We start from the raw sequence: 13,557 nt of genomic DNA, 5'->3' as shown, positions 1-13,557 counted from the left end.
AAGTGCTTATCTTATCGCTCGGCAGCACCAACCCAAGCAAAGCATAGCAGAGCACTGAGGAATCACGGAATCTGACACCCTTCGAGCCAAAGGCTCAGAAGTAGCCGCTAACAGCCAAGACATGGATCCCCAAGGCATTTTTTCATCGGCACATAAAGTCTGGCGGGCGGGGTGGTTACGAAGACGACGCTGTTGCTGTGCGGGTTGTTTGGATGTACATGGCAATAGACATTGCAATACTGGCGATATTTACCGTCCCGTCCATAGGTAGTAGCAATGCTGCCCAAGCTGAACCTACCTACCACAACACATCTGCTGAACGGCGGGTGACTGTGCCCTCTGTGTCTCTGCGTCCCTCCTCCCTCCCTCTGGATCTCCAGAGTCTATCGTTGCGTGCTACCTCGCTGTTCTGCCCGTGCTGCGCTGTGCTGTCTTCTGTGCTTGCTGTGTGTGCTCCCCGCTTTCGCCTCTCGTCTCGCGCCTGTGCCCCTCCCAAGAAACCCCATCTTTAGCCCCGAGCGAGAGAAGCTCTGAACGCAAGGGCACCTGGTGCCATTCCTGCTGGCTTAGATCTGCACACGTTACGTCGTCATCCAGGACCTTTCCCTTTCACCTGCTAATTCCAACGCAAATACTCAAGGTCATTCTACCCCATACACTCCAAATCTCCCGTCTAGACATTTGTCCGTCTAACATCGCCAATAGCTTCCAAGCCTTTTTTGCTTACCACTACTCTCGCCTACCACCCCGAAGTACTGTGCGTATCCGTCCTCTTCCGATCTGCATCGAGTCCTTCGCTTGCCAGGGTCCTTCGATCCTGCAACCTGGCCTCGCCGTTCTTTGTCTTGTCCTGTCCTAACCCTTATCACAGCCCATTAACGCACAGCTCTCTTGCTCGACACAGCTTTTCGCCGCAAATCGCAAACATGTCTGCTCAGGATCGCGTTCAGAACTACATCGGTCAACTCGATCGCGAGGTAAAATTTCCCCTGCATCTTGCTCGGATTGCACGACAATCATGTGCTGACTCCCGTGTGTGGTAGCTGTCCAAGTACCCCGCCCTTAACAACCTCGAGAAGCAGACCAACGTCCCCAAGGCCTACGCCGTCGTCGGTGTTGCCGCCCTCTACTTCTTCCTCATCGTCTTCAACCTCGGCGGTCAGCTTCTGACCAACATTGCCGGCTTCGTCATTCCCGGTTACTACTCCCTGAACGCCCTGTTCACTGCGAACAAGCAGGACGACACCCAGTGGCTGACTGTATGTCCACAAATATCTCCCCCGCAATTGTCACAGCGCCAAACTTACTGACCGTTGTTCTAGTACTGGGTCGTCTTCGCCTTCTTCACGTCAGTATTCCTTGTCCCTTGACGAACAATTCGAGCTAACCGAGATGATACAGCGTTGCTGAGAGCCTTGTCAACGTCGTTTACTGGTTCCCCTTCTACTTCACCTTCAAGTTTGTCTTCCTCCTGTGGCTGTCTTTGCCCGTCTTCCGGTACGTTCCGCCCCTTCCGAGCCGATTTGGCAACCACTAATAACCAACAGCGGCGCCGACATCGTCTTCAACTCCTTCCTCTCTCCCATGCTTGCCAAGTACTTCACTGGCTCCACTGCCTCCGGCCTCCGCGCCCAGGCTGGCAAGGCCGAGTAAATGCGCAATAGCGCCAGCTCATTAAGCAGGTCGATTGCCTTGAGAGATCCACCTACGACGAATAAAGAGCTAGCCCGCTCATCCCGGTTGCATTCGCTAGCCAGTCAAAAGGACATGAAGCAGCGACGCAAGGCACAAACATGACGGGATGGGGTTCAGAGGCTGTCATAACCATACACGTGACAACGGTGATGGCTTTTTCAGGTTTGGTCGAGGGCCCGGGACCGCGAGGGCCGCGACGGAACGGTTGGATAAGTTCCTGTCACCCAGATAAAGTATCTGTACGCTACGGAATACGGAGTCATTGACTTTGAAATGGACTAGAGAGTACCCCATGTGATTAAAGCATCGTGTGACAAGCGAGCCCGTTATCAGTTCTTGATCCGTTGGATTAGCAGGCCGGCAGAGACATGTGACGAGTGTCTCGATTTGACAGTTGTGGCTCAGAGACAAAGAGACACACGAGAAACGACATGTTTCTTTGTCCTGGGCAACTAGAAGACTTGAGTGCCCTCGGGGAAATAGGGAAGTCGGGTGAGCGTCAGGCGTTTAATCGCCAGGGCCTGGCTTTGGCCGCATGCCAGTGCTGCTCTCCCGTGTTCAACATCTACCTTAACTGTCGTTGGCAACCTAAGCGCAAGTCAGGGCTGTGGGGGCTGTATTTGGCACGATTATTCGGGCATTACTGGTGTTTGAGAACTAGCTGGTGTTGCTGCCCACTGTCATTTTGTTGCCCCATTGACGCCGAAATATGTTGGAATTGACGCCCATTACCCGAACGACATTTGGGTATGGCAATGACGACCGAAGATGCAGCGTTCCTGTCAGACCGTATCTTCCCCTTTTCTTGCCTGTCTGGTGCAGACACGGCAGTCCGAAAGACTGGCTGGACCATCCTGTGCACGCCTGCCAGCATTCGAAGTGGTGTAGCGTGAACTCTGGTCAGTGGCCAGCCGCTGGTGACTATGGATGCCAAGAAGATAAAGACCGATCAGAATGCCGACCGCAACACCTCAACCCGTTCCGTTCCTTAGCCTTGGGAGGACATGGGGGTATGTTTTTCAGGGACCTCTCTACCTACCTAGGCGAGGATGGCCCCAGTGGACAGGCCGAGCAGTCCGAGACGCGGAAAGGGGTCCCCCACACTACTGGGGCCCCTGAGCCTTGACTGCCCTGCCTGTAGGGCCCGACGGGTTACCTCAGCCGGGGGTGATCTCCAGCGTGTCGTGCCCAGCAGGGAATGCAAGGTCCACGCCGCCTCTCAGCTGTTTGGGATGTGAAACTCCCTAAAACGACAAAGGCACCTTTTTCACTTGTCCCAAATCCGCCGCTCTTCACCCTACCCGCCTCAACCTCACCGGCCTCCGTTTCTCGTTTCCCCTCGACGATCTCTCCCGAGATCTAACCGAATTCGTGGCTTTCCCCCTCGTTCGAAAAGCCGCTCGACGACACTCGCTGATCGATTAGACGCATGGTGATGGAATGAAGTGGAGGACTCGGCCAATTTGCGACCACTGAGAGCGACCATTCGACACGCTTTGCGCTTATCGACCCTACCTTTGTCCTCGTTTGAAAACACGATAACCGACATCACGACGAACCGCCGCGTCGCCCAAACTTCAAAGGCATCTGCCCCTGGAGGGCATGTCCTCACAATGCAGCTCAGCCCACTGCAATCGCGACTGGCGGCCTCGCTGATTGCGTCGCTGCTGCTACTACTCATCTACTATTTGCTTTCCACTCCCACTTTTGCGCTTGCCGCAGAATTGAGCGAAGGATTCGACCCCATTCTGGACACCATCGAAGCCGACGATGCGCTCGAAAGACGAAGCCAATTTGAACCTGCCTACGAGCCGGAATTCGCCGCCTTTGACCGCAGCATCATTGGAAGGGCGCCCGCTGGAGTGACCGCACTGGTGAACAACGTCAAGATCAACCGCAACGTGCAGGCAAACTCGACGCAAAGCTTCGTATTCGAGGCTATCTCCGTGTTCGCAAACTTTTTTGATAACACGCCCGACGATGCGTTTGTCGTAGAACCGCGCGAGAAGGGCAATGGCTCCGGTGGCCCAGGAGATGATTTGGTTGGAACGGGTGACGCGCTTTTAGACGCAGAGGACAATGTTGGACTACGTCGCCGACAGCAGGCTCAGGGCAGGAAGGTGTTCATCTCTGCAACGACGTGCATTCAACCTCGCCATGGAGCCAACAATACCGGCTCGGATCCCCCGCAGATTACCATGTACGTCTCTACATCGAAGGACAATCAGTCACCCGGCCCCGGGCAAAATTCGTCCTTGCAAACAGTCGAGATACTTGAAGAGGGCGCCGCGTTCTTGACGGTCAACGCGACAGGCGACGTCTTCATTGGGATTGCAGCTCCCGGGGTGGATACGGAGAAGTTCACTGGAGACTGGAACTTTGACGTCGCAGCATCGACGGACGGATATTTCCACGAATTCGACGAGAACCCTTCCGAACTCTTGTGGGTTGACAGTGATTCCAGTGCGGCTCTCTTGACCACTGCGAATTTGACCGATACCCACAATGATACCCTCATCGAGGAGATCATGGCGCAGAGCCCGCCGTTCATCATGTTTGTCGAGAATCGAGACAACCCCACCACCAAAGGTGTTCGGCGCTCCATGTGCGGTTTGGAAAATTACGCTCAAATCGCTGCGAAGACGGGTGGCAAGTTTGGGAATCTGGCCAGTACTGTGATGACCACGAGAGGCGCGGGCAATCTGCCGAAGCAGCAGTTCTTCTTCAACGGCCTCAACGCAAGTGCCTTTTACAACGGCATCCTCGTTCACACTGGCAACTCGACATCCAAGAAGCGACAAGAAGGCGGCAGTTCGGGCAGTGGTGGGCGAGTGTTCCAAGCGACACCGTTTGAGACCAAAGACGGTATGTCTGTCTGCTTTCCAAATATTAAACCACACTAACGTGTTATCAGGCGAAAATTGCAAGATCATCACTGACCTGCAATTCTGCAACGAGACGGAGTATGCCGTGCCGGCAAACTCGAACAAGATGAACATCACTCAACTTGCGCAGTTTTATGACAACTACGCCAAGGAAATGTACGGCAATTTCCAGAAACAGCTTGCGCAAGTTGCCTGTGAAGCACCGGACGTCCAGCGGTATTCACTTGCTCGAAACTGTACGGATTGCGAGATCGCCTACAAGAAGTGGCTCTGTACTGTCACGATCCCTCGTTGCGAGGATTTCACTGCTGCAGAGGCCAACTTCTCACTGGTACGAAACGTAAACCAATCTTTCCCGAATGGCACCCTTCTTCCGATCGACCAATTGAGCAAATACGAAAAGCGGGTTTTCCAGCACTCGAGGAACCCTCTCATCGACGAGATGGTGGCGCCGGGACCGTATCGGGAGATCCTCCCATGCGACTATCTCTGCTACGACTTGGTACAGAGCTGCCCTGCGTCTTTGGGCTTCAACTGCCCTGGGCCGGACGACGACATCTTCAACTCCAGCTACGCTATTCAAGGTGATGGCTTAACATGCAATTACCCCGGCGCGGTCCACAATCCCTCTGCTTCAGCAATATTAGCCGTGTCTTGGGGCCTGCTTGGATTCCTCATGCTAGGAACTCTAGGTACAGTCATGCTGTGATGACTGGATGTGTTGGGGTACCGATGCAAGACATGCTTTATGTTTGTGTAGAGTGACGGCCGAATCTGTATGGGGTAACTGGGAGCACGACGGTACAGTGTAATGATGTTTCTTTTTTGGAGTTTTGCATGGCATCGGCGTTGGAAAGGCATGGGTCTGTTTGGGAGGTGCGTAAATTGATGGATCTGTAATGTTTCAAGAGATATGTAGACCATCTGTGGCATCCACACAACAGTATAGAAGAGTTATAACCGAGATATCTCAATACCCTTGGTCCCTTCTGCGTCATGCGATCTTTCCCGTTTTTCAGGGCGAGGGGGAAACTTGATGCGACCAGACCCTGCACTTTCACAAAGGTGTTGATCCTTTGCGACCTGTGGATGTCCTGCATAGACTCAAGAATCCATACCTAATCTAGGCATGTTGAATTCTCAGCTGGTGATGACGAGTATTCCTGAGGTACTCAGGCATGAGTTCCTCCCCTCTTACTAGCTATCACATTTCATGAGGGATGCTCTTTGGTTTCATGCTATTGCTCCCATCCGCCTATTTGCTCGTCTGCAGTTCGGCGACCTTGGCCTCGAGGCTCTCAATCTCCTTCTTCTTTTCTTCGCGGATCTCGTCCTGTTCCAGCGTCGTCCAGCCCCAGTAGGCGACCTGATATATAAGGGTTGCCATCAAGAGAACTTTGAGGACGGGTCTCGTAAAGGTCTTGTAAAAGGTGCCCTGTCGGCGACGGTGTTAGGGCTCTGAGATGGGAATGGGCCTGGCCACGCGATGCAAAGCAACCTTACCACTATCGATGGCCTCTTTTCGCCACTTTCTGATGTTGAGTAGGAGCGGACTGCTGCGCGGGGCAGTTGTGGTGTGCGCCGCGTGCGGAGGGCTCTGCTGAGGATCGCTGCGCCGTTGCGCGATGCCATATTGGTGATGATTTTCTGGTTGTGTTCGGCTTCTTCCAATATCCTTCCGCCCAATCTGTTTTGTTCGTTCGAATCGGGTCGTCGTCAGATATCGTGTCGTCGGTTCTCGTTGTCGTAAACGTGCAGTATACCGCCGTGTCGTTGCTCGATCAAAAGATTCAATTGAATGCGCCGCTGCGCCGATCTGTGGCGGTGCGCGCCAACGATCCCACCCCGCATAACCCAGGTACCTAAGGTACCTATCTCACTTGGTAGACGCGCTCCCTGTCCGCGTTCCCGCTGTGGCAGGAATTCGCGCCGCACACCTGAAATGTGGCCCCCAAGCTCGCAGTAGGTAGCGGTAGCGGCGGATTGGATTGGATGCTGAAAGCTGGGCTCGGCACCCCTGGCACCGAACAGGTGGCCCCCCGTAATTGAATTCCCTTTTGACGACACATGTCCCGAACTGGGGTGGGTACAACGGTGTAAGGCAGAGAGAGCCCGGGACCACTTGGGAAGGTCCTGAAGGGCGAAAGGTAATGTCCCCCTCTCAGAGGCCCGTCGTCGCAAGGCCATCTTTCTGCCGCTTAATTACACTGTACGAATTGGAGGTAGGTACATTAGCTTCAACCACCTGCAGGTGCCAAAGCTCCCTCGCGCAATCTGTCCCTTCAACCGGCTTCCCTGCTCTTCTCTCGACACGTTCCTCCAGCTTGTAGTCCATTGAACAACACACCTCACACGATCAGCGTTTGTTGCCTGCCATTGCGCATCATTGCAGTACATAAGACGAGCTGATTGACTGCAACAACGACAAGTCGCATTCAGACATCACCGCTCTTCTCTCGCCTCTCCCCATCTTAACACCCACACCACACACATATAATCCACAATGGTACGCAGATCTCGAACATCCCAGCACACGATATAATCCGCCCGAAACTCTACATTCGTCAAAGATCCAAGATGGCGGCTTGCTGACAATGGTTTTTGTGCAGGCGCAAACCCCCCAACAAAGACGCGCGAACGCAAAGTTCGCCAAGGACAACGAGGCCCGCATGGGCAAGTCCGAGGAACAGATCAAGAAGCGCGTCAAGGAGACTCCCAAGTCGCCCATTTCTCCCATCTGGCTCAGTGAGTAGTTGTGCCCCTATCAGCGTCGAAGCAACCCTTGCAGCCAATTCGATCCCGCCTATATCATCACATCATGAGCTTCGCTAACGTCTGGCCTCTTCCAGTCCTTCTCGGTTTTGTCGTCTTTGGCGGCATCGTCTTCGAGGTCCTCTCCCGCATGTTCGGTTTCTAAACGACCCTACCACACCATGCCCGTTTCAAAGCTGGAAGAGGTCATCCCTCGGTGAATGAGGGAAAGTCAATAAGGGGCGAGAGGAGGAGAAAAGCGTCGCAGCAAAGATCTACTATTCTTTCTTGCAGATTATCGTTGCCCATCTACACCAGGCGTCGTAAGGGGGTCGCAAGGGAGACTGCGGACACACAACACGCACTCGCTACGCCGTTGAGGACGAAAAAAGGGGAGCTTTTTACTTTTCAGGCACATGAACCCACACACAGTCTCTCCTGCCCATCGATGGCTGGAAAATCAAGTCTGTACAAATACCACACATTATCAGGGAAAGCAAAACCGTTTGGCGCAATGTATTTCATGTTATTTTATTTTTATTCGCATACAGCTTCCTCGAGTGGAAGAAAGCATTCAAGTTATTCTGCAAACTTTTTGGCTACCTGTCGGTTTGTACCGTACGTATTTTAACCCTCAAAACGCCGCAGCTACGCATCACGCGTCCTCGTACCGTATGACATATCGGAGGCCGCTCCAGTACTAGAAAAGGGGGCTCAAGCGCCAAGACCGCGACGCTGAGCACCACCGTCGTACTTCATGTGCACACCAGCGTTGAACTGCTGCTCAAGCTCCTTGTTGACCTTGCTGATATCGCGCTTGCTCTTGGTGCCCGTGGAAGCGCTCGCCGCGCCCTTCTTGCCGCCGCCAAGGAGACGCATAAACTTCTGCTGACGGTCGGCACCTCCCTCGAGAGCATCAACGTCCCAGCCCTCGCCCTCGTTGGCTTTCGCAGGGGTCTTCTCCTCCTCCTCTTCCTTCTTGGCCTTCTTCTTCTTCTTCTTGTCCTTTTTGCTCGGGGTCTCTTCGGCGAGAGGAGCACCACCGTCCGACTCGTCGTCCTCCTCTTCTGTGCGCTTGCGCTTCTTGTCGGACTTCTTGCTCTTCTTGGGCTCCTCCTCGACCACTTCCTCCTTCTTAGCCTTCTTCTTCTTGTCCTTCTTCTCCTTGGCGGGTATCTCGGCCTCAGCGACCTTCTCCTCCTTCACCTCCTCCTTAACGACGGCAACATCCGACTTCCGCTTGCTCTTCTTCTCTTTCTTGGGCTTCTCCTCTTCCTTCACGTCAACCTCCATCTGCTCCCTTGCCTCGCTTTCCGCGCGGAGCTGTGCGCTCGGGTCCGGGGAGTCGGTCTTCATCTCGACATCCTCCGCCTCGGAGTCAGAGTCGGAGGAATCAGAGTTAGAGTCAGAGTCCGATTCGGAGTCTGATGAAGAGTCGGAGGAGGAGCTGTCGTCGTCGCTCTCGTCGTCGTGAATCTTGATAATCTCGTCTTCGTCCTCGGCCTTCTTGACCTGAGCCTGCTGTTCCTTCGCCGCCTTCTGCAATCCCAAGTCGTCAGCTTCGTGCTCCACCATCTCTCGACGACTGCGTATCAACCATCACTAACCTCTCTGTTCTCGGCCATGACAGCGTGACGCGCGCGCGCCTTCGCCGCCTCGGTCATGAGCTTCTTCGCCTGCGCCTCGAGCTTGTCGGCGCGCTTCAGCATGCGGTGGAATCGCTTGTCGTCCTTGTTGTTTTTTCGCGCAGCCTTCTTGGCCTTGTCGGCGGCCTGGCGCACCGGGTCCCTCCATTTCGCTGCGCGCTGGACGTTGGCCTTGCGCTCGCGCTTCGCCTGGGCCTTGGCGAGCTTCTTCTCCTTGCTGGCAGCCGCACGCTTCTCGCGCATTTCACTTCGATGCTCGAGCTTTTTTTCTGTTCATGAGGCTAAGTGAGTACATTGTCGATCACCAGGTTGACAGGCGCAAGTTTGTAGTTGGGTTAACCTTTGCCCGCCGCCTGACGCTTCAGCGCCTCGAAGTCCACCGGCTTTTCTTCCCCGGTGGCCGTCATCTTGATGCGATTGGCCTGACAGTGTAGGTACAATTGGTGTGTGGTCTTGCGATGTCAAAAAGAAAGCAGTCGAAGGAAGGGAAATTCTCTGGCTTCAATTCTGCCGACAGCGATCAGTTTCGGTGGGGAGAAAGTACACAGGCTCAGAAAAAAAAGTTCTGGGAAGACCAGTTTCTGCCGGGCGGTCAGTGACAATCGACTGTGAACCCTTGTCGATGCTGTGGGGAAGCTGGTCCGTGTGTCATTGAAGTCTGGGCGGTACGTATCGATGTCTGGCCTTCCTCATCCGGCAAGACGGGAGACAGGGCTGAACGACAGTGCCCCTCTTCTCTTCTCGAAGATACGTACGCACGCTACGTCGACACTCACGTACTGTCTCCCAAGCCAGCATGTTGTATCGCGGCTTGTGGATTTACCCTTTCATGCTTAATTCCTTCGTTAAACAGTTTGTTTTGAACTTTCACACACAAGTCTCTTCTCGCGCTGGACTGGGAACTCGAGCCCATGGGGGGGGGGCTCACTCATCTCCCTCCCCAATCGGAAGCCTTGCCCCTCTGCGGGATTCTTGCACGTCTCACACTCACATTAGTACAGAACGCCTCTCACGACGGTTGGGCTGACACGACTCTCAGCCAAGACAGCCTGGGCACTGGGGCCGCTCTCCGTGCGTCTGTGGCTTGCCTCTCTCGGCGACGATGAACACCAAACCCTGTAGACACTGACAGGAGAGTGCATCAGACCGCGCGACTCATCGGTGGGAGGGTTATGTCTCGGCGTTATGTTTAGAACTGCGGGTGCGTGGGTTGCACGCAGGTTGCTAGCTTCACTGGCCTCATGTCGGTCAGAACCCAGAATACCCTCGTATAGCGGGTAGATCTAGAGCAACTTTGATTCAACGTCATGCTCGACGTGTGTAAGGGGATAGGTTGCAGTGGCTAGGCATCCTTGGGCAGGCCAGGCAGTCTCAGCAGTGTGAGCAGTCTTCGTGATCTCAATGTACATGACTCTGGGACCTGGGTGGTTGCAATGACGTCTGGATGAACGATCCTCAGGGTTAGGGTCAGAGAACCGTAGACGTAGGCTCTTCGCAGTCCTTAGGCCGTCTTTTTGTAGCTGTGCTAGCCCGTCCCATGTCCAGAAGTCGCAAAGTATCTTAATATTTTGGAAGCAGAGTTGTCTTTGTCTGTACTGCGTCTTCGCTGTAAAAGTCCTAAATACTTCCTCCACTGGTCGTCCGTTATTCTCTAATCGTCCCTTCGTGTAGATGCTATCCAGTATATCCCCCTATTTTCCCGACCAGAAATGCCCGACAGCGAAAACAAAACTAAGAGGACAAGGCCCGAGAAGAGTTGATCAAACCAATGATTAAAACACTCAAGAAAAATTAATATTTCCGCTCGCTCGAGAACACGAGCTGATCAATGAAATCATTTTTCCCGTACGCGTTTCCGCCTGTTTTATACCTGTTTCGTATATTCATAAGAGGTGAGAGAAGGATTTAAAGAGGGGAGGCTCTATTCGCGGCACAAGCCCAGAAAACAAGCTGGGTAATCGGGTATCTTTCGCGACAACTCCTCGTTCTGGCTTCTTCAGTTCCTGTCCAAACGTTAGCTGCTTGTAGACATATCCAAGGAGGACTATAGCTCATACCTCTGATAGTAACTCTGCCCCTGGCTCTGACTTCCGCTCTGATCATAGTCGTAATAGTACGGCTCTTCGTCGTAGTGGTACTCCTCCCCGCCGCTACTTCCGTGACTGGGCGGCTGGGGGTAGCTCGTCGTGTAGTTATTGCCGTACGTGGTGGTGTACTGTGTATCTTCGTTCACGTACTCGCCACGTCCGCTCCCTCGGCGACTTTCGTGCTCGTGGCCCCTCGACACGACATGTCTGATGTTGATGCTGCCCCAGGGCAAGTACTCCCTTTCTTCGGGCTCCAGGTTGTCGGGAGACGAGACGACGTAGGACCTGTGCGCGTTCTCCTCGTTCTGCGTATCTCGGGTGGCTTTTTCCTTGCTATCCTGGTTCTTCTTGCCTGTTTAAGCGAGTCAGGAACTTTCTTTCTGAAGTATGAGAGGGGCTTTCCTGGGGAAAAGACATACGAAACTTGCGTTGAGCAAGACGGTTCTGGACACGGCGGCGCTCTTCCGGATCTGTGATGTCTGTCCAGTCGTCGTTCTTGGGTGAAGATTTTGACTTGGACTTTGAGTGAGAGTGTGAGGAGTGGTGCTTGGAGCTTGACTCTGAAGAGTGCTTGAACGATTTTGATGACATTGCGGGTTTCGTTCAATAGGGGAAGCAAGTTTATGTGCTGTTCTTGAAGGACTCCAGTCCCGCTGCCCAAAGCCAGGCCCAAACAGTATGCTGCCAAGGAGAAATGATGACGAGATGGCCAGCACTTTGCGGTCTTGAATTGGCAGAGACTGAAGAGGGAATTGCTTTTGATCGAGTATGATCAACGGAGGGATGAGATAGTAAGTGTCTGAGCAGAGCTCAAATGGTTGGAAGTAGACTTGAATGTTGGCCTGATGTTTCGATGAACGAGATGTTTGTCAAGCTACGGCACAACGTCTCTTTATAACAGACTCCGCAACACCAACATCAACCAGGCTGCTGCTCCAGAGATGTAGCACAGATGCCTACGCAATGCCGGGATCACCCACCAGCAGCGGGAGAACCTGGAAAGCCTCATGCGGCGGATGGGGCAGACTTGAAAACGGCAACGGGGTCAGTTGCCCGTGGCTTCCGCGCCGTGACGCAGAAACTGACACCTGCAAAATACCTTACGCGAAAAGAGGCAGGGTCGGCACTCGAGTCCACAGTGCCATATCTGCCAAGGAACGGAAGACAAGGTATAGACGGGCAGGGTGTAGTAGTCAAAGCCATATTGGATTGATGGAGGGGTGTGTAGCAACGAAGGATATGTTCCTGATGGGTAGGGGTGACGAGAGCTGAGTACGTCGACAACACTAGTGTGGTGGACGCAGATGACAGACAGCTACCCCCGGTAGATGATGGGGTTTTGGGAACGAAGCGCCGGATCGCGAGCATGGGGATGATGAGGGTGGGTATACTCCGGCTGCCGCAAGGGGTGTGGGAGAGTTCGCCCAATGTTCGAAATATCTCACCGGGGTTGTCTTGGACAGGACAGCAAGACCAGGGTTCCATGTGACGGACATGTTGTGGCCTCGAAAGCGAAATACGACCAGCCAAGACAGACACGACTAGGAGATAAAAAATAATACAAGGGGGCTTTTGAAAGCTTACCAATTATTCCCGCACGAAGACGCCGGCAGCGTGTCCCGTGGCTGCGCCGTTGACTTCACAGCGCGGTTGGCTTCCCCAAACGGGACGGCCCTAGAGCTGGACGAGGGGAAACCGGGGCGAACGGCGGGCACTGTTTCCGCCATGAGTTGAGACCGGGCTGTCACGGTGGGTGAGCCCGGGCGGGGCGGTCAGAGGTGTATCGGGAGGGTGGGCCCTCCGATGAGGCGAACCTGGTTGCGATCGCAATCCATCGTACATCATGCTCTTAACGAAGAGTCTGATGAAGCTGATACGTAAGGGCATTCGTAGCCGATGAACACCCACGTACCCAACTGCACACCGACAGCAGTCTGGTGGACCATAGCTTATGAAGCGGCCTCAACAATAGACACCAACTTTCGAGGCAAAGAAGGATCTGACGGCGGCCGATCTTGGCAAAAAGCTGGATATCGATGGGCACACGACGCCTGGGACCCTGTTTGCCTTCAGCCCTAGATCGATTAGGAATGCCCAATGAACGGCATCGCATGTCGTGCCTGACGTGGGTTGGCCAGGGGTTCGGTCCTGCATCTAGCTTAGCTAGTGGCCGTCTCGTCTGTGTATTTGCCCATGCAAATGGAGACCGAACCCAATAGCTGCCATCCGTACTGTCTGCACACACACACAGCACGAAGAAGCGATGCGCGTGCAGTGCATTTGCTGCACCTTTGATCTGACGCCTCTAAGAGTACACACACACTCATTCCTGGACAATTGGTGATTGCGCCCGCCGGCAAGGCTCTCTGTCGATGAAGTTTGGCAGCATTACCGACGTTGCTCGAATGCGCGGCGTGTCCAAATGGTTGGGACATGGACAGGAGGGTGTCATGCGACAGGTGATCGATGAGTCCTAGCTCAACCCTGCAGATG

General features: G+C 54.0%; 6 protein-coding genes across 6 annotated transcripts; 3 read left to right on the top strand and 3 right to left on the bottom strand.

Annotated features, from left to right (window-relative positions):
• Positions 1-926: 926 nt before the first annotated feature.
• Positions 927-1,653, top strand: YOP1 (ER membrane protein DP1/Yop1; the record flags this gene model as incomplete). Its single annotated transcript, XM_053173294.1, has 5 exons — positions 927-977; positions 1,044-1,259; positions 1,323-1,348; positions 1,402-1,497; positions 1,548-1,653. The coding sequence occupies 5 exons, from the start codon at positions 927-929 to the stop codon at positions 1,651-1,653; spliced, it is 495 nt and encodes a 164-aa protein (XP_053043000.1).
• A 1,655-nt stretch (positions 1,654-3,308) lies between these two features.
• On the top strand, positions 3,309-5,289 carry COL26b_000323 (uncharacterized protein; the record flags this gene model as incomplete). The annotated part of the gene is made up of 2 exons (XM_053173293.1): positions 3,309-4,560; positions 4,610-5,289. 2 exons carry the CDS (start codon positions 3,309-3,311, stop codon positions 5,287-5,289), a joined length of 1,932 nt encoding a protein of 643 aa, XP_053042999.1.
• Positions 5,290-5,835: 546 nt separating this feature from the next.
• COL26b_000322 (uncharacterized protein) lies at positions 5,836-6,212 on the bottom strand (the record flags this gene model as incomplete). Its single annotated transcript, XM_053173292.1, has 2 exons — positions 5,836-5,946; positions 6,084-6,212. 2 exons carry the CDS (start codon positions 6,210-6,212, stop codon positions 5,836-5,838), a joined length of 240 nt encoding a protein of 79 aa, XP_053042998.1.
• A 962-nt stretch (positions 6,213-7,174) lies between these two features.
• On the top strand, positions 7,175-7,497 carry COL26b_000321 (uncharacterized protein; the record flags this gene model as incomplete). Its single annotated transcript, XM_053173291.1, has 2 exons — positions 7,175-7,325; positions 7,430-7,497. The coding sequence occupies 2 exons, from the start codon at positions 7,175-7,177 to the stop codon at positions 7,495-7,497; spliced, it is 219 nt and encodes a 72-aa protein (XP_053042997.1).
• Positions 7,498-8,045: 548 nt separating this feature from the next.
• COL26b_000320 (uncharacterized protein) lies at positions 8,046-9,220 on the bottom strand (the record flags this gene model as incomplete). The annotated part of the gene is made up of 2 exons (XM_053173290.1): positions 8,046-8,870; positions 8,939-9,220. 2 exons carry the CDS (start codon positions 9,218-9,220, stop codon positions 8,046-8,048), a joined length of 1,107 nt encoding a protein of 368 aa, XP_053042996.1.
• Positions 9,221-11,021: 1,801 nt separating this feature from the next.
• On the bottom strand, positions 11,022-11,655 carry COL26b_000319 (uncharacterized protein; the record flags this gene model as incomplete). Its single annotated transcript, XM_053173289.1, has 2 exons — positions 11,022-11,416; positions 11,484-11,655. The coding sequence occupies 2 exons, from the start codon at positions 11,653-11,655 to the stop codon at positions 11,022-11,024; spliced, it is 567 nt and encodes a 188-aa protein (XP_053042995.1).
• Between the last annotated feature and the right edge of the window lie 1,902 nt (positions 11,656-13,557).

The sequence above is a fragment of the Colletotrichum chrysophilum genome (genome assembly GCF_026319265.1).
Source record: "Colletotrichum chrysophilum strain AFK26 chromosome Unknown scaffold_1, whole genome shotgun sequence".
NCBI lineage: Eukaryota > Fungi > Ascomycota > Sordariomycetes > Glomerellales > Glomerellaceae > Colletotrichum > Colletotrichum chrysophilum.
Note: the sequence above shows the minus strand (reverse complement) of the source record. Positions and strands in the feature narration are given on the sequence as shown.